A 27,504-nucleotide genomic window follows, 5' to 3' on the forward strand; every position below is an offset into this window, starting at 1 on the left:
ATTTACCCACCACTGACATCAGGCTCATCGGTTTATAGTTCTCTGGCATTCCCTTACCACCTTTCTTAAATAGTGCACCATGTTAGCAAACTTCCAGTCTCCAGCACTTCAATTGATGTGACTATCGATGATACAAATATCTCAGCAAAGTTAGAAATCACACAACACCAGGTTATAGTCCAACAGGTTTAATTGGAAGCACTAGCTTTCGGAACGACGCTCCTTCATCAGGTGATTGACAATCATCTGATGAAGGAGCGTCGCTCCGAAAGCTAGTGCTTCCAATTAAGCCTGTTGGACTATAACCTGGTGTTGTGTGATTTTTAACTTTGTACACCCCAGTCCAACACCGGCATCTCCAAATCATATCTCAGCAAGGCGCCCAGTGATCACTTGCCTAGCTTCCCACAAAGTTCTGGGATACACCTGATCAGGTCCTGGGGATTTTGTGTTTTAAGACATCCAGCTGCTCCTCCTCTGTAATATGGATGCTTTTCAAGATATCACTGTTTATTTCTCCAGGTTCTCTACAGTTAGTACTGACATGAAATACTTGTTTAATATCTCACCCATCTCCACATAGAGAGAGTTGCTGATCTTTGTCTGGCCCTATTCTCTCCCTAGTTTTCATGCTCCTTAACACTATTCACCAAAACTACCTCATGTCCCCTTTTTGCCCTCTTGATTTCCCTTGCGTACAGAATCCCTACAGTGTAGGAATAGGCCATTTGGCCCAACAAGTCCACACTGTAAAATGCACAAACTGCATGTGTGAATCTGCAACTTTCAAATCACAGCTACGCTGTGTATATTCCTCGTGGGAATCCCAGCTGTCTATACCTGCCATGTGCTTCCCTGCACACACTCAAGCACACACGCTCATGCATATTGACATAGACATACATTCACTCATATCTACATATACACACACGCACTCATACCTTGAGATCGCAGGGGGAAATATAAAAAAAGCCAGCCTTTTTTCACGTGTTTCTTTGAACCGTGTGCCCTGGAAGACTTGACTCACCGCAGCTTGGTTTCCTTCTGTAGTCGAAGCCAGCCCTCCTGAATTTCTCTCTGCTTCAGGCTGAGCTTATCACCCACTGGAGACTGGCTCTTGCACAGTTCTCTGGCTTTAACTTCCAGCACCTGTTTCAGATAAACAATCTCCTAATGTGAATGCTTGTACCATTCGAACAACAACAACCTGTGTCTATATAGCACCATGAATCTCAAAGGACACTTCACTGGACGTTATGCAAAGAAATCTGACCCAGAACTACAAAGTGAGATATTAGGACAGAGAGCTGACCAATTACATGGTCAAGGAAGTAAGTTTGAGGGAGCATCTAACAGGTGGGGAGGGGGAGAGGGGAATAGAGGGGAGGGCAGTGGGAAGAAAGGGAGAGGGAAGGGGGAAAGATAGGGAGAGTCTGGAAGGGGCAGAGGGAGAGGGATGGAGAAAAGGAGGAGGAGGGGACAGAGAAGAGGTCAGGAAGGGGTCGGAGAGAGAGAGAAAGTGAAAAGAGGGAAAGGGGAGACAGAGAGTGCGAGGGGGCATAGGGAGAGAGAGAAAGGGGAGGGGTTGGGGGAGATTGCAGGAGTAGGTGGGGGAAGGAAGGAGAATAGAGAAAGAGAGTGAGCGGGAGGGGGTGTGTGAGAGAGAAGGGGGGCAGATAGGGAAGGATTGTTGGAGGGGAAGAGATTGAGACTGAGAGGAAGGGGAGAGATGGAGAGCTGTTGAGACAGAGGGATAGACAGTGGTAGGGAAGTGGGATAGAGAGAGAGAGAGAGAATGAGATTGGGGAGGGGTTAGAGAGGGTGTTTAAGGAGGGCATTTCAGAACTCAGTAGCTGAAAACATGTCCCAGCTTTGGAGAAATGTTTAAAAGTGGAGTTGTTCAAGTTGGAAAGCTGAATGGGGCTCCAGACAGGGGCAGGGACAAGACCCAGGAGGGATTGGAGAGTGTTGAAACTAAGGGAGCCAATGTAACTCAGACAGCACAGAGCTGCTTGATGGACAGCATTCAATGAGATGTTAGGATAGGGTTAGTGGAGCTTTGGAGGACCTTACAAAAAGTAGTCCACAGTCAGCCAGGATTGTGTTGGAAGAGTCACATTTGGAGATTACAAAGGCAGCTTACAGCAGCATTGAGCAGAAGCAGGAGAGAGGGGGAATGGGAGGTCTTAGTGACAATGCAGACAGCTCAGTTCAGGGTCAAAATGTCACTAAGGTTGTGAAAAATCTAGTTTAATTCCTGATAGTTGCCAGAGAGAGGCATGGAGCTGGTTAAAGGGAGCAGAGTTTACAGGTGGGAGAGAAGAAAACATTGGCTACAGTCTTCCCAAAATTTAACCAGAGGGGATTTCTGCACACAGACTCCCTCACACGCACACAAATAAACACATGGAACGTTGGACAAGCAGTCCGACATACACAGAGTCAGAGAGAGAGAGAGAGCCAGAGACAGAGCGAGAGAGAGAGAGAGAGAGAGAGAGAGAGAGAACTGGTGGTGAGGTGGAGTTGGGGGTCATCATGTGGAAACTGAGACTGGCTTTTTGCAAGAGTTTGCTGAGGGGCAGCATATAAATGAAAAATAGGAAGGAGGCCAAAGATAGATCCTTGGGAGACACCAGAGGTGTGAGAGCAAGATGAGAAGCCATCGTAAGGAACACTCTGGCTCGAATGAGGCAGATAAGCAGAGAGCTAACTGACTCTGGTCCTTGCCTGGTGGAGAGGTGTTGGGGGCCAATGGTCAACCGATGAAGGCTGGATACAGGTCAAGGTGCACAAGGAGTGATTGGTTTCTCTTGTCACAGACACAGAGGAAGTCATTTGTGAATCTGACGAGACTTTTCTCCCCCAGTAATAAAAGTGGAACATAAAACTGAATAAAGACAGATTCACATGTGAATTTCTGGGGAAAGTGGGCGAGGATTTGAAAAGTGTTCAAAGTGGAATGAGAAGTTGGAGAAGGTGATAGTTTGTAAAGGCAGAGCTGACAAGCAGCCTGTGAGGTGCGCATGAGTATGGATATATGTACCACACACTGAAATCATTAAGCCCAAGCATAATGGAAAACGATGAGAGAGAACACTGGGCTGTTTCTTGGAAGAGAGGGGTGATGGTGTTGACTTTGAGGGAAAGAGAGACAATAGAGAGAGTGAGCCATTAACAATGTCAACTAACATAGTCGTGTGGCTCTGAGCTTGAGCAAGTATGAGGTAGGTCTCACGGTCAAGATTAGCTCAGAGATGGGATATGAATGAGATAAAAAAACGATGCAAATTTGGGTTAGGGCAGGAAGGGAACATCAGAGGTTGTGAAAATGGAAACAAGGGATGCGGGACGTGATGTGTGTGAGAAAGACAAGTCATAAACTCCTCACTTTATTGAGTGGAGATGAAAAGGAAGGGGAATTTCCAAAGTGGTTTGCAGTACAAAAACCAAATGTTTGCATTCCAGGGTGGCGCTGTAAAGGTGAGGAGTTTTAGCAGGCCCCAAGCAATGTCCAACTATATTGTATGTGCTTGAACCTTATGTAGCAATGAATGGTTTAACTGATGATCTGCCATGTCGGGCCTTTCACAAACCAGTGACAACATTCAGAAAAGGACACCCAGGAAGAAACAGCACGAACTCAAGGACAGAGATGACTCAACAACTTTCCCAGTTTATCCCATCCTTCCATGTGTTTACGCGTGTGCGTGCGAAGAAGTCTGTGTGCACGTGTCTGCGTAAGAGAGAGAGAGACAGAGTGTCTGTATGTGTGTGTGTGTGTGTATGTGTGTGTGTGCGTGAGAGAGAGAGAGAGTGTGTGTGAGGGAGAGAGACAGAGAGAGTGTGTGTGTGAGAGAGAGAGAGACAGAGAGAGTGAGTGAGTGTGTGTATGAGAGAAAGAGAGTGTGTGTCTGAGAGTGTGTGTGCGTCTGTGAGACAGAGTGAGTGTAAAAGACAGAGAGAGAGAGAAAGAGAGTGTGTGTGTGTGTGTGTATACTGTGGTATAAGGGGATTAGAGTTTCAATTAGTTGTGTTAAATGTTGACAGTTTTTACCTGTTTACCTGTAGCTAGGGTCTAGATATTTGTAATAAATGGTAACCCACGTTATGAACCTGATCTGTGCTTTCTGTAACCTGTGACCAAAAGTCAGGTAATTCGGGGAATTTTGCATACTTGTTTCAATCTTCTTCACTTGTGATTGGAATTGTGGGGATATTTCAGTGCAGTATCCCAGTGACAGTTTGCTTGAATTGAGGTGAAGAGCTGCTGGTACGAATTAGGCCATTTGGCCCATTGAGTCTGGTCCACCATTCGATCATGTTTTCTCAACTCCATTCTTCCTGTACCTTTGATCCCCTTACGAATCAAAAACCCATCTGTCATAACACTGTGGTCTTTTGCTATAAATTCTGTGTCTTATGATCCTGCCCCACTAGTTTACTCTGAAAGCTAGTGCTTCCAAATGTTGGACTATAACCTAGTGTGTGATTCTTAACTTTGTTCACCCCAGTCCAACACTGGCACCTCTGCATCTTTAATACACTCCAAGCCTTCTGTAGCAATGAGTTTCACAGATTCATCAGACTCTGGATGAAGGAATTCCTCCTCATATTAGTTCTAAAGGGTCGTCCCTTCACTCCGAGGTTGTGCCCTTGTGTCCTAGGTGCTTTAGAAATGCACATTTGTCTCTTTTCTTGTGATGGCTAGCAGTAGAGTGGCTGCCCTCTCTGCCAAACCACATTGTCAAGACTCAGATACTCAGGATGACCACATTAGCAAGGTGCCAGGGCTTCCATTCCACAGAATTAGCGAATGGATAAGGAGAAGGCCATTTGACTCATCTCTCCAGACTGGCCCTCGTGAGAACCATTTCTGGTACTGTCACTCCAACATCTGTGAGCATTCCCCCTCCAGATATTTTGAAAATGTAGAAACATTTACGGTACAGTTGGAGGCCATTCTGCCCATCATGTCTGCGCCAGCTAAAAAGAAATGAGGCCCTCCCAGGCCTTGCTCCCACTTCCCAAGGAGAGCAGAGTGGGATATGAGGGGCACTGCTGTTCTCAGCTCCACAAGAAGCACTCACCTCCACCTTGTCCTGGATGACTGTGATTTCCAGCTCAGTTTCTTTATGCCTCCTCATCAGTTTCTCCACACTCTCCACGTCCCGGCCATAGTCCAGACCTTGCATCAACAAGCTCTATCGATAGAAAAGGGGAGTTAATGGGTTTGCACAGCGGTTATCACCCTGGCTAACTGACTCCTCTGGATGGGCACAGGAAAACTTTATACTGCTAACAGCTCTGGACTAGGAATCCATAGGCCCAGGCTGATGCTTTTGGTACACAGGTTCAAATCTCACCGCAGCAGGTGGAATTCAATTAATAAATCTGGAATATAACGCTACTGTAGTCTCAGTGATAATGATGATGATGAGACCATCATCAATTGTTGTGTACATCCATATCATTCACTAATGCCCCTTCAGGAAAGGGGATCCATATCTGGTGTGATCTACATGCGACGTGGACCCAAAATATTGTTTTTAAAAAAATTCATACATTGTGGATGTTTATTGGCTGTCCTTAATTGCCCCTTGAAACGCCTTCTCGAACTGCTGCAGTCCATGTGCTGTGGGTTGACCCACAATGGCCTGAGGGAAGGAATTCCAGCATTTTGACTTGGTGACATTGAAGGAACCATGATATATTTCCTAGTCAAGATGGTGAGCAGCTCAGAGGGGAACTTGCAGGGGCTGGGTAACTGCCCTCTCTGAAGTGGTCCGAGCAAGTCACTGAGTTCAAGGGCAGTTAGAGATGGGCAACAAACAGTGACACCCACATCTAATGCAAGAACAAATAAAAAGAAATGTCCTACAAATATTTGAATGCCAAGACAGGAACCAGGGCCCTTACCTCTTTGCTGCCACATTCCTCCCTTTCTCCCACTGTTGGACTGACTCCAGAACCAGTGTGAACTGTTAGACCCTGCAGTGACCACACAGCCTCATGGAGCATGGGGCGGCACAGTGGCTCAGTGGTTAGCACTGCTGCCTCACAGCACCAGGGTCCCAGGTTTGATTCCAGCCTCGGGTGACCGTCTGTGTGGCGTTTGCACATTCTCCCCGTGTCTGCATGGGTTTCCTCCGGGTGCTCCAGTTTCCTCCCACAGTCCAAAGATGTGCAGGCCAGGTGAATAGGCCATGCTAAATTGCCCATAGGGTTAGGTGCATTAGTCAGAGGGAAATGGGTATGGGTGAGTTACCCTTCGGAGGGTCGGTGTGGACTGGTTGGGCTGAAGGGCCTGTTTCCACACTGTAGGGAATCTAATCTAATCTAATCAAGTGTTTCAACATGTCATTTCACCATCACTCCTTGACCTGATCCCTGGAGCTCCTCTACCCTCTCAGTGGGAACTAAATAAAGATGACCTACTCGGGACTGGGTTTATCCTCAGTGGTAACATTGATGAGGGATCCCAATACAATCGCAGCTCTCACCTTTTCACCCATTCTTTCTTTAAGGTCATCCATTTCTCTGATTAAGGCATGAACCTCCAAAGCTGCTGCCAGTTTTCTCTTGTAGTTGTTCAGATTTCCCTGGAAACTGTCCCATCTGAAATGAGAGACAGTACTGACGGTGAGTCAGCTGGGCTTGGGAGGTGGTGGCAGAGAATGGATAGCACAGTGAGCAGGCAGGCTGGAGATACGCTAAGCAAGGGCTCCATAATAGTATCAGCCTCTGCCTAATTAAGGATTACCAAGGCCGAATGAATTGGCCTTCTCGCTTGAACAGAATTGCTGAAAGCAAATTACAGCCAGTCTTACTCCAGTCCCTAACTTCTTACGACTTCACTGGAGAAGAAAATGAGGCAGAATGCAAATGGCCGATCTTTTAGGATGGCCAATTCCTAGAAGATTCCATGCAGCACAGTGGTTTACACTGTTGCTTCACAGCGCCAGGGACCCGGGATTGATTCCACCCTTGGGCGACTGACTGTGTGGAGTTTGCACGTTCTCCCCATGTCTGCGTGGATTTCCTCCAGGTGCTCCAATTTCCTCGGGTAGTCCAAAGATGTGCAAATTAGGTGGATTGGCCATGCTAAGTTGCCCATAGTGGCCAGAGTTGTAAAGGCTAGGTAGGTTAGCCCAAGTAAATATGGGGAGAGCGTGGGGGGATAGGATGCTCTTTGGAGGGTCAATACATACTCGATGGGCAAATGGCGTCTATCCGTACGTAGGGATTCTATGGCACGGCCTAGAAAAATCATAGAAATCTTAGAAGGGTTTTGTTGTCATTTTCTTTGAATGTTTCTCCTCACCAAGTGTAAAAGTATGGATAAAGGGGGTAAAGAGAGTTTGAGAGTCAAACACCATCCGGGTGGGTAATGAGGCTTTTTAGCTTTTCCACTTGGTTTCCAGGAAGAGGGTGCATCACTAGGGTGGGGCCTAGGTGACAAGTCATGTGATCAGAGCATCCAGGAATAGATTTAATCAGAGTTGCAACCTGTTATTGTTCACTGACTTCCATCTGAATAACATGGACATCCTGGAGAGGGAATTGTCCTTGTAAATCCCAAGAGTAGCCAGTGTTGACCGAGAGACAGAAGAGCGAGGCAGCAGGGAGTAGACTTGAGAGGTACAGATGTCGATATGAAGTGGTCATCACACATTGTGGAGAGAGGGCAGAGGGGGAAGATGGTGCAAACATTATGTCTCATAGAATCACAGAAAATAGAATCATAGAATCCCTAAAAGTGGAAAGACGCCACTCGGTCCATTTAATGTTCATGGTCAATATGGGAGCAAAGCTGGCAGGAAATTAGGCACCCAATAGTCTTACTGCGACTCTGTGTAATGGAAATTAGTTTAACATGTAAACCTGGGTCATCTGTACATTACTACCTCAGTAAACATTAGGAGGTAGTGACCATAATACAAGAAGCTTCTATCTGCAATTTGAAAGGGAGAGGGTACAATCGGTAGTGACAATATTTCAGTTGAATAAAGGGAAATATGAGGGAGGAGCTGGCCAAAGTTCAGTGGTGCAATACCTTAGCAGGGATGACAGTGGAGGAACAATGGCAGATATTTCTAGGTATAATGCAGAAGATGCAGGATCAGTTCATTCCAAAAAGGAAGAAAGATCCTATGAGGAGGCAGGGGTGGCCGTGGCTGACGAGGGAAGTTAAGAAACATATAAAGTCAAAAGAGAAAAAGTATAACATAGCAAAGATGGGTGGGAAAATGGAGGACTGGGAAGCTTTTAAAGAACAACAGAGGATTACTAAGAAGGAAATACGCAGAGAAAAAATGAGGTACGAAGGTAAACTGGCCAATAATATAAAGGAGCTTAGTAAAAGGTTTTTTAGGTATGTGAAAGGGAAAAAAATGGTTAAGACTAAAATTGGGCCCTTGAAGACAGAAACAGGGGAATATATTACAGGGCTGAAAATGTGTTGCTGGAAAAGCGCAGCAGGTCAGCCAGCATCCAAGGAGCAGGAGAATCGATGTTTCGGGCATGATCCCTTCTTCAGGAATTAGGAGCCTTTCTCCTAATATATTAGGGGGAACAAAGAAATGGCAGAAGAGTTGAATTGGTACTTCAGATCTGTGTTCACTGGGGATGACACAAGCAATCTCCCAGAGGTAACAGTGGCTGAAGGACCTGGCATGGGGCACTGAAGGGAATTTATATTTGCCAGGAATTGGTGTTGGAGAGACTGTTAGGTCTGAAGGCTGATAAGTCCCCAGGGCCTGACGGTCTACATCCCAGGGTACTGAAGGAGGTGGCTCTAGAAATCGTGGATGCATTGGTATTATTTTCCAGAGTTCAATAGATTCAGGATCAGTTCCTGCGGATTGGAGGGTGGCTAATGTTGTCCCACTTTTTAAGAAAGGAGCGAGAGAGAAAGCAGGAAATTATAGACCAGTTAGTCTGACCTCAGTGGTGGGAAAGATGCTGGAGTCAATTATAAAGGATGAAATTACGACACAGCAGTAACAGGATAAGTCAGAGTCAGCATGGATTTATGAAGGGGAAATCATGCTTGACTAATCTTCTGGTATTTTTTGAGGATGTAACTCTGAAGATGGACAAGGGAGATCCAGTGGATGTAGTGTACCTGGACTTTCAGAAAGCTTTTGATAAAGTCCCATATAGGAGGTTAGTGAGCAAATTAGGGCGCGAGGTACTGGGGGCAAAGTACTGACTTGAATTGAAAATTGGTTGGCTGACAGGAAACAAAGAGTAGTGATAAACGGCTCCTTTTCGAAATGGCAGATGGTGACCAGTGGGGTACCGCAGGGATCAGTGCTGGGACCGCAGCTTTTTACAATATATATAAATGTGAGGATGATGTTAGGAGATTACAGGGTGACCTGGACAGGTTAGGTGAGTGGACAGATGCATGGCAGATGCAGTTTAATATGGATAAATGTATGGTTATCCACTTTGGTGGCAAGAACAGGAAGGCAGATTACTACCTAAATGGAGTCAAGTTAGGTAAGGGGGCAGTACAAAGAGATTTGGGTGTTCTTGTACACCAGTCAATGAAGGCAAGCATGCAGGTACAGCAGGTAGTGAAGAAAGCTAATAGCATACTGGCCTTCATAACAAGAGGGATTAAGTATAGAAGCAAAGAGGTTCTTCTGCAGTTGTACAGGGCCCTGGTGAGACCACACCTGGAATATTGTATGCAGTTCTGGTCTCCAAATTTGAGGAAAGACATTCTGGCTATTGAGGGAGTGCAGCGTAGGTTCACGAGGTCAATTCCTGGAATGGTGGGATTATCTTATGTTGAAAAGATTGGAACGACTGGGCTTGTATACCCTTGAGTTTAGAAGACTGAGAGGGGACCTGATTGAGACATATAAGATTATTAAAGGATTGGACACTCTGGAGGCAGAAAACATGTTTCTGCTGATGGGTGAGTCCCGAACCAGAGGACACAGCTTAAATATAAGGGGTAGGCCATTTAGGACAGAGATGAGGAGAAACTTCTTCACCCAGAGAGTGGTGGGTGTGTGGAATGCTCTGCCCCAGAAGGCAGTGGAGGCCCAGTCTCTAGATTCGTTTAAGCAATAGTTGGATAGAGCTCTCAAGGATAGTGGAATCAAGGGTTATGGAGATAAGTCAGGAACAGGATACTGAATGAGGATGATCAGCCATGACCATAATGAATGGTGGTGCAGGCTCGAAGGGCAGAATGGCCTACTCCTGCACTTATTTTCTAATGTCTATTGACATGACACCAGACAGTGGAATTTCAACTGATTAACTTCCTCGACTTCCTGAAGGAAGTGACATTCTCAGGTGCAGTTTTGTAGGAAGTCTCTGGCATGGGGCACTGTGTTGTCCAATTATTCAGAAATGTGTTGTGTCCCAGGGGGCTGCTGTGCCCTGAGGGGGGGGGGGAAAGGAGGGGTCTGTGAGGGGTGAGGTCAGGGCTCAGTAAGGGAGGGGTGGGTAGAGAGCAGGTCTTGGGGCAGGGTAGAGGGGCTCAGGTCCCAGAGGGGAGGATTTTCAGTGTGTTAGGTCAGGATCTGGGTAGTGTAAGTGGTCTGGGATGCCATGGTTCAGGGGTGTGGTCAGTATGGGGTGCATTTAATAGATACTCAGGCTTTAGACTACATATTTAACACTCTATAGGAGTAAATTACTGTAGATGCTTGAATCTGTACTGAAAACAAAACGTGCTAGAGATTGCAGCAGGTCAGGCAGTATCCATGGACAGAGAGCAGGCTCACGTTACGAGCAGAGATGACTCTTCATCAGCTGCCTGAGCCGCTGTGATCTCCAACATTTTTTGCTTTCAGTACACTCTAACTTGTACTGGCATGAGACTGACTTTTGGTTCAGCTGCTGCTTGCGTTGCTGGACAGTCCTGATGTCGTCTTTATTCTTCTTCTCCAGCCGGGTGGCCAGGGTATTGATGGTCTTGATGTGTGCATCGTCCACCGTCACATCCTAGAACAGATCACAGAGTAGGGCCAAAGTGTTATTAGACAGTGTCATATTTTGTAACAAATGCCGTTTGTAAAGGAACATGAGACTGAGTTCCCATAATTTCTCCTGTGCTCTCATTCCCAGAGATGCACCGATCTCCACTGATACTGGCCCATGTACACACTTCCCATGGATCCTTCAGAGTACTTGCTTGCTTGTTCTTATTTGGCATTTGTTGGCAGGGCTGGTTATAGAACATAGAACATTACAGCGCAGTACAGGCCCTTCAGCCCTCAACGTTGTGCTGACATGTGAAACCAATTTAAAGCCCATCTAACACTATTCCATTATCATCCATATGTTTATCCAGTGACCATTTAAATGCCGTTAACATTGGTGAGTCCACGACTGTTGCAGGCAGGGCATTCCACGCCCTTACTATTCCCTGAGTAAAGAACCTACCTCTGACACCTGTCCTATACCTACCACCCCTCAATTTAACACTATGCCCCCTCGTGCTCGCCATCACCATCCAAGGAAAAAGGCTCTCCCTGTCCACCCTATCTAACCCTCTGATTATCTTGTATGTCTCTATTAAGTCACCTCTTAACCTTCTTCTCGCTGACAAAAACAGCCTCAAGTCCCTCAGCCTTTCCTCCTAAGACCTTCCTTCCGTACCAGGCAACATTCTGGTAAATCTCCTCTGCACCCTTTCCAATGCTTCCACATCCTTTCAATAATGCGGCAATCAGAACTGTATGCAATACTCCAAGTGCGGCCACACCAGAGTTTTGTACAGCTGCATCATGACCTCAGGGCTCCAAAACTCAATCCCTCTACCAATAACAACTAGCACATCATACACCTTCTTAACAACCCTTATCAATCTGGATGGCAATTTTCAGGGATAAATGTACATGGAGATCGAGATCAGTCTGCTCACCTACACTCCCAAGAATCTTACCATTAACCCAGTACTGTGTATTCCTGTTGCTCCTTCCAAAGTGAATCAGGTCACACTTTTCCGCATTAAAACTCCATTTCCCACCATTCATCCCAGCTCTGCAGCTTATTTATGTCCCTCTGTAACCTGCAACACCCTTCCGCACTGTCCACAACTCCAGCATCATCTGCAAATTTACTAACCCATCCTTCTACGCCCTCATCCAGGTCATTTATAAAAATGACAGACAGCAGTGGTCCCAAAACAGATTCATGTGGTACAACATGAGTAACTGAACTCCAGGATTAACATTTCCCGCCAACCACCACCCTCTGTCTTCTTTCAGCCAATTTCTGACCCAAACCACTAAATCACCCTCAATCCCAATTTCTGCAATAGCCTACCATAACCTATCAAGGTTATGGCTACATTGGGGATTGCCTCCTTAGTGGCAGGTTATTGAACCTGTTGTTCTAGTGTCCAGCTCTCCCATCACAGAATCACTACAGTGCACAAGGAGACCAGTCAGCCCATCATGTCCGCAAAATCTCTCCAAATGAACTACACCCCTCAGTGCCAGTCTCCTGCCTTCGCCCTATAAACCCTATATGTTCTTCCTTTACAGACAATAGTCCAATTCCCTCGTCAAATCAATTTGCCTCCAGCACACACTAAGACAGTGCATTCCAGATCTTAAAAGCATGAGAACGTTTCCCCTCATGCTGCTATTACTTCTTTTGTCATTTTCCAAAAACCTGTGTCCGCTCATTCTCAATCCTTCTGCCAACAGGAATAGTTTCTCCCTCCTTATTCTGTGCAGACTCCTCATTATATCAAACCTTCTTTTAACCTGCTCTTCTCCAAGGAGAACACTCCCAGCTTCTCCAACCCATCTACCTCACTGAAACTTTGCACCGAAGGAGCGCCTACATGGTGCTAGATGGCACAATTGGATTTTATGGATGCTTTGGCAATCATTGACGACTGCATTGCCCCACACACCGAGGTAGGATGTCCCACTTCCACAAACTGTGAGCCAACCAGGAGGGCAGAGCTGTTCAGACTCAGCAGTGCCACTTGGTATGGAGGCTGCGACTGGGACTGCAGTCAGTCCCTGAACAGAGAAGCTGGCCAATGGGGCAGTAGGTGTGTCTGGTGAGAGTCCTGGGACACACAGTGAGGGTGGGGGTAGTAAGCGCCATGGGCAGCCATTTCCGATGTTGACCCTCCCTCCGTGATGTACAGAGTGTCCCTTATTCCCAAACTCCCGAACCCACAGCCGGGCCCACTCTCACCAACTGGCACAAAGCCAGCAGTAATGGCAGGTCATTAACTCATTACTTGTGTAATATTGATTCAGTGATAAATTAATAATGAACACGTTCAAGACAAAACAACTGACAGGTATGAATGCCATCGAGAGATATGGTGATACTGGGGAAAAATGGTATCGAGGTAGATGATCAGCCATGGTCTGTTTGAATGGTGGTGTATGTTCGATGGGCCAAATAGACTATTCATGTCCTTATGAACCCCTATTTTCTTAAAGGCTTCAACTGATCTTGCACTATTGCCGGGCAAATTCCAGAGGAGGCCAGTCGATGCCCTCACGTTGTCCTTCCCCCTGGAACAATTCATAGAAGAATCTTCGAATCCCTACAGTGTGGAAGCACGTCATTAGGCCCATCAAATCTACACTGACCCTCCAGACAACATCCCATCCAGAACCACCTCCCTTACCCTATCCCTGTAACCCTGCATTAGCCATGGCTAATCCACCTAGTCTGCACATCCCTGGACACTGCGGGCAATATAGCCTCGCAACCATGCAGCTCCCTGCTCTGCCTCTTGGAGAGATTCTTGCATCTACTGCAAGAGATTTGGCAGTGAAATGTTTCCAAACAATCTTTATTTTAAGTGCTGTCTGGAAGCACACAGCCTGACCTGGGTGTGTACGCAGCCAGTGAAATTGCAAGATTGCCTTCTCTGGTCCAGATCAATTAGAAACAGCTTCTAAGATTCTTGATTTACACAAGGGGATTTTGATGTGATAAGGCAGAGACTGTTAATGAGTTAAATGATAGGAGATCACTGGGGGATGGGGTGTGCCCAAATAGAACTCTATTCTTGTAGCGTTAAGGGCTGGGGTGTTCTGCTTGCCAGAAAAGACAGCTGTGGACAACTAAAGGGATAAAGAGGTTACACAAAATTCTGAACATATGTGCACAGATGCAGAAATTAATGCAGCCCCCAGTGAATGGAAACAGCAAAGGGTGATAAACAAGCTACTACAAGTGGGAAAGAATGTCAAGATCCACACAAAACAATTTACAGTTATGATGAATACAATGAGGGCATCCAATTATGTTGGGAAATATAGAATGCTCAGGAGTAATTGCGTCCTTTGAAAACTGCTAATCTTGATGGTATCAATGAATGTACAAAGACAGAGGAGAAGTTGACCACTTATTTTGCATCAGTAGACAGACATCCTGAAGCAATTTTTGACCCAGGGACATGCCCATATTAGCTTAGGCAGAATATCAGGCATGAACTAATGGCACTAACAAATTCCCAAGTCTGGGTGGATTTTATTCCAAACTTCTAAAAGGAGACGAGAACATTATTGATATCCATTGTTTTATTTGTATTGAACCCCAGACAATTCCCCGGGTGATGGGATAGAAAGACAGCAATCCAGATTTGTCAACTGCAGAAAAATATGCATCGCCTTGAACAATGCAGATGAAAACACACCACCACAAAGAGATATGAGAATGGTAAAAAGAGACTAACAGATTATTTCAAAGGTGAGGCCATTCTCTTTGAACTTAAAAAATGGAGAGAGCAGAGTTCGGCCTAAATGCTGGAAAACTAGAAACAGGACAGGCCCAAAGAGACTTGCAAGCTCACATACACAGATCATTAAAACGTCAGAAATAGGCACAAAAGATGAGCAAAACAAAATCCAATGGAATGTTGGCTTTTGTGTGCAGAAACTGGAACATATGGAGCTGGTTGTCATGTGGCAGCTTTATCAAACACTGTTTAGATACATCTACAGTTACCAGGTCCTACAATCCAAGAGGGAGATATTGCAGACTTCCCACAATAATCACGAATCTTCAATGGTTACGTTAGACAGAGAGATTACATAAAGTGGAAGCTTGGTGGTTGAGGGGTGATCTGATTGTCGACTTTGAGGTTATAAGGGAAATAGCTACTTCTGCTCGTTAGGGAGCCCAAATCTTGGGAATATTCTCAAAAACTTAGATGCAGACCTTCTACGAATGGAATTAAGAAGCACTTCTTCACACAAAGGCTGGGAGAAGTATAGAAATCAGCATTGACGCATCAGCTGTAAATGTAGATTTCTGTTGAATAAAAAGTCTCTGAGGGATATTGGGATAAAGGTGAATCTTTGGTGTTACGTCAGGAATGATCCCAGTACATGATACAAAAAGTGTGACTCAACACCGAATTTGTTTCATCTCAATTTACTGTCAACAATGCAGTAATCAGGGAAAATAAATTAATATTCCCTACAGACAGCCCACAGAATGGTTTGTAAAATAAAACATAAACTTCTAAAATTATAGGAAGATTAGTGGTGAAGTATGTGAATGGGGAGAGTAAAGAGGGAATCCAACTCTTGATTGGGACGATCAGAGAGAGCTTTACTCTGTATCTAACCCCATATTGTACCTGTCATGGGAGTGTTTGATGGGGATAGTGTAGAGGAGCATTACTCTGTATCTAACCGTGCCATACCTGTCCTAGGAATGTTTGATGGGGACAGTGTAGAGGTAGCTTTACTCTGTATCTAACCATGCCTTACCTGTCCTGGGAATGTTTGATGGGGAGCTTTACTCTGTACCTATCCCATGCTTTGCTTGTCCTGGGACTGTTGATCGGGAGAGTGTAGAGGAAGCTTTACTCTGACCCTAGTATTTCCTCCTCCTGCCCTGGATACCTTCTGCGTTAACAGGTGAGCATAGTACTGCACCTTGATTAAGAGGTGTGATCTATACTGGCTGGTTATGCTCAGTGTGGAAGGCAATGGACAGAAGCTCAGTTGACAGAGCTGTATAACACAGTGCTCTGACATATGGTACTCACCCCTGCTCCCCGGAACTTGCTGAGCTTTTTCTGCAGCTGCAGGCAATGTTCGTAGTCTTTGCCGACATCGCCCACATTGATCATTACCTCCTGTTTGTGTGCAGGATGGAATAGAACAGAATGAACAACGCAGAGTTAGGAAACACAATCAGCGAAATATCTGCTTGATAGCAACGCACAATCAATTCAATCCATAAACAACAGATTAAATGGAATTATTCATAAGGAACTAGGACAAGAGGATCTTCTCAGAACATGGACATTTTGGCTCTATTCCAACCCTGGTGGGTGAATGGGCAAACGCTCCATCTGAGGTTGCAGGGACGCCAGTGTGCCACCAGGCCTTGATCTCAGAGTTAGCAAGAGGGATATTAACCCTGTCTCCTGAAGTAACTAAATAAACTCCTTCTGTCCGTCTTACTGTAATTTTGTACCATTACTCACTGGCACCACTGACTTCTCAAATGGCCACGGTATACATAAAGGGGAGCTTTCACTAATAAGCACAGAATAATACTTAACCAAATATGGATACATAAAGCTAGTTTGGGAAATCTGTCAAAATGGTTGGAACGAGGTGAGCTCTTCAAACATTCAACAGTACCAAATGCTCGCTAGTAGATGCCTTACGAGAGTCAATGTAAGGCAGGGGTGTCACAACTTTCTCATTAAAAGATGTTATTGGAAGTCATGTCCCCAAATTGGGACAAAAAAAGGCAGTGCCCAATTTCCATTGAGCTAACTGGAAGACTCTGGGGTCCAGGAAAACCAGTAGTGTGTTGTGGAGTAATCTGCCAGCATTCCTACCTTCTCCCTGATCCATGCCTCAATCTGATCGACTTTCTGCAGGAACTCCAGGAAATCCCGGTTGTCCTCCAGCATTTTCCCACGTGCAGCCACCGCAGTCTTCAGTTGCTCCCAGTGTTCCAGCAGCACCCTCATACTTCGCCGGATCTCACTGGAGTTAGGGTGCTGTCCATTCAGCAGCAGCTCACCCGTCTGTAAAATTTAAAGGGACACAGTCAGGTGGACATCCTCAAACTATACACCTCTCTGCGAGGATAATAATCCACAGCACACACCAGCAATGCAGAAGGTAGGGGTGGGAGGTACCGGCCCAAGGAAAAGTCTTACATTTACTTGGGAAAGTCACAAACCTCTTTTCAGCCAATCCTGCATTTTAGAATTGTTATGGAATTGTTACCATTATGCACGCATGCTCCCACAAAAAGATATGGAGTGCACGACACCCCTCATGGTCCAATCTAGAACGAGAGATATGGTTTTAGGATTGCGGGACAGATTTAAAGCAGAGAAGAAGAGAAGTCACTTCTCTCAAAGGGCCATGAATCTGTGGATGGTGGAACTATGAGAAGGAAATTGGCTGGTTTTTAATTTGTAGTGGGTTGACAGGTTATGTGGAACGGGCAGGAAAGTTGGTTTGAGACCAAGGTGATGTCAACCATGATGGTTTTAAATAGCAGAGCAGGCTCAAGTGGCTGAATTGCCCTCGCCTGTTTCTAATTCTTACCTTCTTAGTTTATATGACTACGACATCACACACTTGTTTTTTAAATGTCAGTTGAGGGATCAGCTTGGCTGGGTCACCGGGGAAGCTATAAGGTTGCAATGGATTAATCTATACAAAAGATGATTTTGCTGATTCATTTGCAGGCAGACTGTTGTAACGACAGGATTTTGTCTTCGATAATAAGAAAGAGCTTTAAAGCTGCAGTAACCAGAATTGTTTTAGAAAGGCCAGAGTTGGAGGCATTCCAATCTGCAAACAGACCTCTCTGGTTGGGGAAGTGCTGGCAATTAATGAGTACCTGAAACCTGGCGGCCAGATCAGCAATTGGTGTGATATGTAAAGTCATCAATGAACCAAGTTAATAAATGTAGCAACAGGTGAAGGCTATTCTCGAAAGTGGGGGGAGTGAAAATAACTGGATACCTCTGCAGGATGCTGAATAAGACCAAGAGGTGCCCATATACTGTGGACAAATATGTTTGGACTTCATTGAGTTAAATGTGTGGCACTTTGTTAGAATTAAAATGATGTAAACTGTCAGCGACAGAAGTGGAAAATAGGTTTCCTTAGCCAGCAGCCAGAAGATTTAGCAGGGTAGAGATTGCTGGAAAAACTCAGCAGGTCTGGCAGCAGCTGTGGAGAGTGCTGAGGAAGGGCCACCCGACCCGAAACGTTAACTCTGGTTTCTCTCCACAGATGCTGCCAGACTGGCTGAGCTTTTCCAGCAATCTCTATTTTTGTTTCATATTTATAGCATCCGCATCTTTCTTGCTTTAGATTTACCAGGATGTTGCCAGAAATGGAAGGCTGGAGTTATAGGGAGATGCTGGATAAGTTAGGACTTTTTCCATGGAGCATTGAGGGTTGAGAGGTGACCTTATAGAAGTTTATAAAATCATAAGAGGTATCGATAGGGTTAATGATAGGTGTCTTTTTCCAAGGATAAGTAATTTTAAGATTGGGGGCACATTTTTTTCAAGGTGAGAGGAGAAAAATTTAAAAAAGACGTGAGGGGCAAATCTTTTTACACAGAGGGTGGTCCGCGTATGGAATGAACTTCCTGAGAAAATGGTTGATGTGGGCATAATTACAATGTTTAAAAGACATTTCAATAAGTACATGAAGAGGAAAGGTTGGGAGGGATATGGACCAGAAGCAGGCAGGTGGGACTAGTTTAGTTTGGAATTATGGTCAGGATGGACTGGTTGGACTGAAAGGTGTTTTTCCATGCTGTATGACTCTATGACCTCCCTGTGCTGAATTGGAAGAAATGAATAACACATGGATCATGGTCCAATTAGCTAATATTTGACTTGGAAGTGTTAATTCCTTTCTGCAATGTCATGTGCTGACTCTGCTATGTGACAATAAAAAGGCTGGCTCTAACTCATTGACATCAGGCAGAACCCCCTTGATATTCTGAGAGAACGCGTGTCTCCACTTCAAATGTGTCTTTCAATAGTGCTTTCTATCTTTAGAGAATATTGAAATTACATATTTTTTTTAAATTAGAACTGTACTTGATTGCAGGTTAGAACCCTAAAGTACTGTGGACTTTCATATCAACTTGAGATTACCCTCATCATTTCATGTGAAAGGCAGCACTTCCTCAGTGTATTCTGCACTCTTGACTCTGGAGAGAGCTTTGAACCGCTGACCCTTTGACTGAGAGGTCCATGTGCTACCGTCAACAAGGAGATATTGCACAGGAGGTGCTCTGCAGCATGACAGAAATAATGCATGGGACAGCAAATACCGGGACATAAACAAAATGAAGCATAACAGGGAAAGCAGCAATGCCCTCCTGAGAAGCTAAAGATAGAAAGAAAGCCTGGGTGATGGGTGGTTTGTTAAACTATTCTTTAAACATATATACAAGTAGAAGCTGGAGTGAATTGAATTGGATTCACTCCCTTGAGACTGGGACCAGACTGAGCCAGTGGGCTGAACAGAAATGTGTTTGAAGGATAGATAGGGTTTAGGGGGTTAGGGTGAGAGTGTCATAAGGACTAAACTGTGGAAGACCAGCAACTCAGCAAGCAGATCTCACTGCACTGGGCCTAAGCTGGTGTCTCGCTGATACAGAGAAAGGATATGTAACCTTTACCTCAGTAACACTCGTAATGATGGCCTGATGGGCCAGGATTTCTGCCTCAAAGGCCTGGTGTTTCTGTAGCAGCTTCAGCTTGGCTTGCAGGTCACTAACATCTGCAGAAGAATTGTCTTTTAACTTCTTCATCCTTTCACTGATCCAGCTTTCCTCCTGCAAAGAGGAACAGAACATTGTTAACATCTCAGCTGAGGAGACACTGGAGTAGTCAGATCCCAGAATGAAACTTTTTCCATTTTTTTTTCACATGGTGGTCAGTCATTGAAACACATTCACAGAAATGCAGATTTTATTTAACAACAGAACAGAAGTTTACTATACAGAGAAAATAACTAAAATAATAAGCAAGAACACAGTAAGGAAAGTCTTAAAGAACAGAGCAAAACCAAGCTTCAGTCTGTACTACCATTTGTTATAGAGATTCAATCCCAGAGAAATTATCCCTCTATATCAAATCTAAATTGTACTGAACTGATTCTCCCCAGTTTCTTTCATGTGACTGTGGAGTCTTCTCAGATGAATATTCACAAAACTGAGGGCTTCAATTTTCTCAGTGTTTAATAACCTACTGTAAAGTTTACTAATCAAACTCTCCTGGCTTATCATTTAGACAAACTAAACGTTTCTATTGTGGTGACTGTGTTTTCCCTGAACTGGTCTGCACTCCTCTAAGGAGAGAAAACTTGCTCCTACCTTGAATGCAGGTTATCAGCCTAAAGTAGCGTGGACATTTTTAACCTGTAATTCCAAAAATGTGTTCTTTTTTAAAGATAAAAATGGCTGCAGAAGTAAATTAAGTTGCAGATCTGGAGACAGAGAGAGAGAGAGGGTGGAGAGTTGCTGCCTGACCTGCTGTGCTTTTCCAGCACCACTCTAAACTAGAAAGGTGAATTGGCCATGTAAATTGCCCATAGTGTTAGGTGAAGGGGTAAATGTAGGGGAATGAGTCTGGATGGGTTACGCTTCGGCGGGTCGGTGTGGACTTATTGGGCCGAAGGGCCTGTTTCCACACTGTCAGTAAGTAATCTAATCAAGTAGTCTAGACTCTAGCATCTGCAGTCCTTGTTTTTACCGAGAGAGAGAGAGAGAGAGAGATACAAATGCTCCTGGAATGTTACATCTAAAAACGCAAATAAGACTTAAAACAGCAATTGTTTAAAGAGGGAAAAGCCAAGTCAAAACAGAGCACGGTTCCTTGTGATTATGAAGATAACAGGATAGATGACACCTTCACTCCTCCTTCAGTAGCAAGCCATCCTCTGAAGATTTTGTCCCAACTGCAAACATATTTTGTCTTTTACTGTTTGAAGAATAAGTGAGCATAGGTCATAAAAAGTCAGTTTCAACTCTACTGAAGAGCACTAGCAGGATTGAGATTCTTCTACATGCCAGTAGGCTAAGATATCTGTGCAGATTGGCCTGAGTTTGAATTAGATTAGATTAGATTAGATTACTTACAGTGTGGAAACAGGCCCTTCGGCCCAACAAGTCCACACCGCCCCACCGAAGCGCAACCCATCCTACATGTACCCCTTACCTAACACTACGTGCAATTTAGCATTCACCAATTCACCTGACCTGCACATCCTTGGACTGTGGGAGGAAACCGGAGCACCTGGAGGAAACCCACGCAGACACGGGGAGAACGTGCAAACTCCACACAGTCAGTCGCCTGAGGCGGGAATTGAACCCGGGTCTCTGGCGCTGTGAGGCAGCAGTGCTAACCACTGTGCCACCGTGTCAGTGTGCTGTGAAAGTCAGAGTCAAGGAACTATCTCCTAGTCACCCCTACATTACAGGTCATCATGACTTCTGAGGTTCAATCACGGTCAAAAGGAATCAGAACGACAGAGTCTCAACCAATCTAAAACTAAGAAACTTGACATTGACTGTTAACCCCCAGTGCAACAGCCACAACATTAAATTATCCTCTCTTTGGGTACAATTCAGAGATTAATCCATATATCATTGTTTTAAAAAAAAACTTTATTTTTTGGACTCAGCTCTCATTTCTAATCTGTGTGTATGTGTATTGCACTACGAATTCTCCTCATGTTCGGTAATTAATAAACTCACTCTTTCTTAACTCAAGAAAGTCTAGTGGCTTGTTTTAAAACGCAAGGTCATTTGGGTTTGGGTGAAAGGGAAGGAATCATTTTTAAATCAACCCTGTTGCGATCAATGGTAACAATGAGTAAATAAAGAAGGGGAATATGTCATAAATCTCACACAGAAACGTTGCATTAAAATTCCAAACCCCCACCTTGTTCTCTGACACAAGCTAGATTGGTTACTATTTCAGAGGTGCTGTCTGACCTCGATTTTTAAAAAAATTCCCTTCATAAAAGTAACCACTAGTTTGAAATCTAAACTCTAAAAGTTACAGATAGTTCATCCACTTTCATGGGGACAGGGGTCTGAAAGCTTGGTCAAAGGCGCAGTTTCAAGATGCCTCTCAAAGGACAGAAATAAAGTGGAGAGTTTTGTGGGAGGGGAATTCTAGAGCTAAGGGCCTGAGCAACACACCCCAATGGATAAGTGGATAAAGCAGGGATGCTGAAAAGGCCAGAATTAGAGGAGTTCAGCTATCTTGGACGGGCTGGAGGAGGTTGCAGAGCTAGAGTGAGGACCTGGAAGGGCTTGAAAACAATGATCAAAAATTGGCAGGCCAGAGGCCTCCATAGGTCAACAGAGATGAACTGAGAGAGAGAGAGAGATCCAAGGTGGGTTGAAATTTGAGGAAAAGGGAGATTGAGAGTTACATGAGGCAAGAGTCACATTTGGAAGATATGAAGGCAGGGATGGAAGGTTGAGGCCAGTGAGTGGAGATGATCCTATGGCATTAATCTTGGAGTGCTCCTAGTGTCTTGGCAACATTTATCTCTTGTTCAACCCCATCAAAGCCAAGAATCTGGCCATTATCTTCTTGCTCATTGTGAGATCTTGCTCTGTGCAAATGGCCTGCTGTATTTCCTAACCAAAAGTGTCAGGCATGAATTGAGTTTGTTGGTTGTAAAGCAATTTGGGAAGTCCTGAGGTTGTGAAAGAGACTGTGGAAATGGGAAACCATTATTTCTGGTGATAATCGAATGGAGCTCAGTGAAATGCTGACTGTACAATGGGGAGTGCTGCTGACTCAGGCTCTGTTGGGCCTCACCCCTGGGATCAACATCAGCCTGTCCCTCTCATCACCCTCCCTCTACAAATGAAAAAGTTTGAAATCCAAAGTTGAACTATGAAAGCAACCACCCCAACACACACAAAAGAAGTTGCATCAAGACACTATTCAAAAGGGCCACAACATACTGCAGTACACCAGAACTGCAAAAAGAGGAAGAAGAACACCTATACAATGTATTCGCCAAAAACGAACACCCGCGCAATTTCATCAACAGATGCCTAAGGGAAAGACAACGGAACGAGGACATGCTGCAACCCAAAGGACTAGTCACACTACCATAAATCAAGAGCATTTCCGAACTGACAGCCAGACTACTGCGGTCACTAGGACTCATAACAGTACACAAACCAACAGCCACTCTCAGACAACAACTCACCAGAACGAAGGACCCGATACCCAGCATGAGCAAAACCAATGTAGTGTACAAAATCCCATGCAAGGACTGCACAAAACACTACGTAGGACAAACAGGAAGACAGCTAACGGTCCACATCCATGAACACCAACTAGCCACGAAACTACACGACCAGCTATCCTGAGTAGCCACACACGCAGATGACAAGCAACATGAATTTGACTGGGACAACACTACTATTATAGGACATGCCAAACAGAGAACAGCCAGGGAATTCCTAGAGGCATGGCACTCATCCACAGATTCAATCAATAAGCACATCCACCTGGACCCAATATACTGGCCACTGCAACGGACAGCTGGAACTGACAACCGGAAGCGGCAGATTCAAACCACTACAAATGCCGGAGGAAAGATCACAAAAGCGCTTCACAGGAGGCTCCCAAGCAATGAGGATGTCACCTAGACAGGGGACGAAACGTCTGCAACACAAATTCCCAGCTCGGCGAACAGAACCACAACAATGAAACGTATTGCTGCAGTCTCCTGACTGGACCCCTCTGGAAAAATATGATTTATTTCTACATGGCATCATTGACACCCATCCCAACTGCCATGAACTGAGTGCCTTGCTTGGCCTTTTCAGAAGATGGTCAAGAATCAAACACATTGCTGTGGGTCTGGGGTCACATGGATGCCAGACCAAGTAGAGATGGTAGATTTCCTTCCCCATCGGACATTCATGAACTCGATGGCCTTTTACAACATTTTACGATAGTGTCAGGGTCACCGTCACGGAGACTGGATTCATATGAATGCAAATAAATCCAGAAATATTAAATGGAAATTCCAGCTGTCATGAGGGGGGTTAGAAGCTATGTTCCAAGGAAATTAACCTGAGCCTCTGGGTTACTAGTCCATGGTTAATAACACCACCGCTATCCTCCCCCAGTCACACTCTCCCCTCCTGAAGCTGTAACTCTGGCTGGGACACTACTTGCAGTCCCTTGTACTCCATTATTGTTTCACATTATGTTACTGTTTCATGTTAGAGTACAGAGAAATGGAATATGACACAATGAGGGTGTGGGAGCAATGGGAGACGGAACTTTAGATTACTTCTGACTACAGTTGCAGATATAAATCAGAGAGGGCAATAATTGAGGATTTCAATAGTGGAGCATTCCCTCATACCTGCTGCCTAAAAGTGCAACATAACATCAGCACTCCCTCAGTACTGACAGTGCAACACTCCCTCAGTACTGATCCTCCACAGCGCAGTGTTCTCTCAGTACTGACCCCCTGACAGTGCAACACTTCCTCAGTTCTGATCCTCTGATAGCGCAACACTCCCTCAACACTGACCCTTTGAGAGTGCAGCACTCCCTCAGTTTTGACCCTCTTACAATGCAGCACTCCCTCAGTTCTAACACTCCTACAGTGCAGTACTCCCTCAACACTGACCCTCCGATAGTTCAGCACTCCATCAATTCTGACCCTTTTATGGTGCAGAATTCCCTTAGGCTGCATTTCCAATACAGCTGTTATTTATTATACACCTCTGGAGCAGGTGGGTCTTGAACACAGGCCTCCTGAATTGAAGATAGAGACATTACCACTGTACCAAAAAAAGCTCCCTATGGTCATTATTTTGAAGTTGAGAAAGATGTCAGGAGTCAGTGATTAATGCCTAATTGAATGGTTTTTAGATGTTATTGATGGGTTGGAGATGTCAATGTTGATCTGTCTTGAGCAGAATGATATTTGACACAGAATACAGGACTTCCTGTCGGAAAGATGTTGTGAAACATGAAAGGGTTCAGAAAAAATTTACAAGGATGTTGCCAGGGTTGGACAGTTTGAGGTATAGGGAGAGGCTGAATAGGCTGGGGCTGTTTTCCCTGGAGCATCGGAGGCTGAGGGGTGATCTTATAGAGGTTTACAAAATCATGAGGGGCATGATAGGGTAAATGGCCAAAGTCTTTTCCCTGGGGTGGGCTATTCCAGAACTAGAGGGCATAGGTTTAGGGTGAGAGGGGAAAGATATGAAAGGGACCTAAGGGGCAACTTTTTTATGCAGAGGGTGGTGCGTGGATGGAATGAGCTGCCAGAGGAAGGGGTGGAAGCTGGTACAATTACAACATTTAAAAGGCATCTGGATGGTTATATGAATGGGAAGGGTTTAGGGGGATATGGGCCAAGTGCTGGCAAATGGGACTACATTAAGGTGGGGCTTCTGGTCGGCACGGACGAAGGGTCTGTTTCCATACTATACATCTCTATGACTAGAGAAGTGGGGCGGTTCCACCTCACTGCTACCTGGTGGGGAGTGTTTGCCTGGCCTGTAAGGTCATGAATGCGATTTAATCTCCTGACCTTCCTTCCCAAAGACGAGACCCACCGCTAACTCAGCTGAGCTGACATCACTTCCAAATGCTGGGACACATCACCTGATCCCTGTTCTCATGGAAACAGGGAGCACTTGATCCAGACCTGGGCAGACAGAGACACACTCTGTGTTTTCATTCGCAATTGGAAGCTTTGCCGATGCTGTTAGAGAATGGAAACATTTTCTTGTATCGTTGTTGGGATCAAAGTTAAGCCCCCTCCCCCCACCCTGTCACTGACACTGGAGCTGCCTGCTTTCCAGCACAAGGGATATTACCAGCTTCAGACCATGCCAAGGAAAGCATGGAGTTTTAGTCAGCTCTTTATGTGTGGCATAATTATTCAATACAATCTCACACATGGGGTTTATTAGAAACATGTGAAAATTGAAACCAGGAGCAGGAGTAGGCCATTCAGCCCTTCAAGCCTGCTCTACTGTTCAGTTTTGATCATGGCTGATCATCCAACTCAGTACCTTGTTTCTGCTTTCCTCCTTTGACCCTTTTAGCCCGAAGAATTAGATCTAACACCTTTTTGAAAATGTTTAACCTTTTGGCCTCAAATACTTTCAGTGTTGGTGAATTCTACAACGCTGGGTGAAGACATTTTCCTCAGCTCAGTCCGAAATAGCCTACCCATATCCTTAACCTATGACCCCTGCTTCTGGACTCCCTGGTCATAGGGAACAACCTTCCTGCATCTAACCTGTCTCATCCTGTTAGAGTTTTTCAGGTTTCTATGAGAAATCCCTCATGCTTCTAAACTCCACTGAACACAGTCCTGACTGCTGCAGTCTCTCTTCATACAACAATCCTGCCATCTCAGGAATCAGTCTGATAAGCCTTCTTTGCACTCCCTCTTTAGCAAGAGCATTGTTCCTCAGATAAAGAGACGAAAACTGCAGTATACTCCAGATGTGGTCTCACCGAGGCTCTATCCAAAGGCAGCAAGATATCTCTGTTCCTGAACTTAAATCCTCTTGCCAGGAATGCCCACATACCATTCACCTCCCTCACCACCAGCAGTTATTACAATAAAAGAAACAGCAATGTCCTGCAGTGACCCTAACCCTGTTACAATATCTTTTCACAACTGACACTTACCCTGATATTGTCAAGATGATGATCATAAGCCCAAACTGCTTATGGACACATAATTGCGACATGTGATTTTTAAAGGAGGACTTACAGTCTAAAGATGTCTGTGGATAATAAACTCAGTGGCAGTCTCAAGAGGAACCCTGGAATGTCACACCTCAAAAGGTGCCAAGGACACTTCAAAGAGCAACCCTTCAAACGGAGAGATGCAACTCAAAACAAACTGCATACAGATCTTCTGTGGCTACAGAGATAATAAGGGGATGATAACTTCCTCCGGGTTATGTTTCAAACAGCAGTCATCTCTGCATTTCAACTTCTGGGAATATATAAAACAAGGGTTAAAAAGTAACGGTGACTCGTGGTCTATGTGTGTCAGCTGGGGTTATGCTGTTTTAGCTAGTCTTCTTTAAAGTCTACAGTTTGTGAACAGCCATTAGACACTCCTGAGATGAAATTAAAACAGGACAAAACCCTGCCAACTCACTTAAAGAGCCACAAGTCTCAAAATCAACCAATTTACCACCAGTCAACTTAATGTCTGCAACAATCCATTATCTACTCTTCATGGAGTCCAAAGTCAGATTTGTATCATTTTTAAACTGTTATCTTTTTACTCAATACACATCTTTAATCCACGTATCTCTGTATAGTCCAATTATCTGTTCCTGTGTTCAGTAGCTAACAAACTGACCTGTCCTTTAACTCAAGGAAACCTGATTAACTTTGTATCTTTTAAAACATAAATACATTTAGATTAGGAAAAGGTATTCATCTGTGATGGGAGTATAGAGTCTGTGTTTCAATGATGGGGACAGTGGGGTCTGCATTTC

At 44.8% G+C, this 27,504-nt stretch overlaps 1 protein-coding gene across 1 annotated transcript in view; it reads right to left on the minus strand.

The window, feature by feature from the left end:
- The window catches only part of sptbn5 (spectrin, beta, non-erythrocytic 5), a 247,248-nt gene that overhangs the window by 81,631 nt on the left and 138,113 nt on the right, over positions 1 to 27,504 (minus strand). The window contains exons 38-44 of the mRNA XM_087990163.1: positions 19,648 to 19,803; positions 16,817 to 17,008; positions 16,010 to 16,099; positions 10,850 to 10,968; positions 6,501 to 6,615; positions 5,088 to 5,201; positions 1,028 to 1,149 (exon numbers count right to left, since the gene is read on the minus strand). Of these exons, the coding sequence (XP_087846289.1) occupies positions 1,028 to 1,149; positions 5,088 to 5,201; positions 6,501 to 6,615; positions 10,850 to 10,968; positions 16,010 to 16,099; positions 16,817 to 17,008; positions 19,648 to 19,803 (908 nt within the window). The remainder of the gene's footprint in view (positions 1 to 1,027; positions 1,150 to 5,087; positions 5,202 to 6,500; positions 6,616 to 10,849; positions 10,969 to 16,009; positions 16,100 to 16,816; positions 17,009 to 19,647; positions 19,804 to 27,504) is intronic.

This window comes from Chiloscyllium plagiosum, unplaced genomic scaffold (assembly GCF_037043375.1).
Source record: "Chiloscyllium plagiosum isolate Xiang-an unplaced genomic scaffold, Cpla_swu_hap1 HiC_scaffold_8, whole genome shotgun sequence".
Taxonomy (NCBI): domain Eukaryota; kingdom Metazoa; phylum Chordata; class Chondrichthyes; order Orectolobiformes; family Hemiscylliidae; genus Chiloscyllium; species Chiloscyllium plagiosum.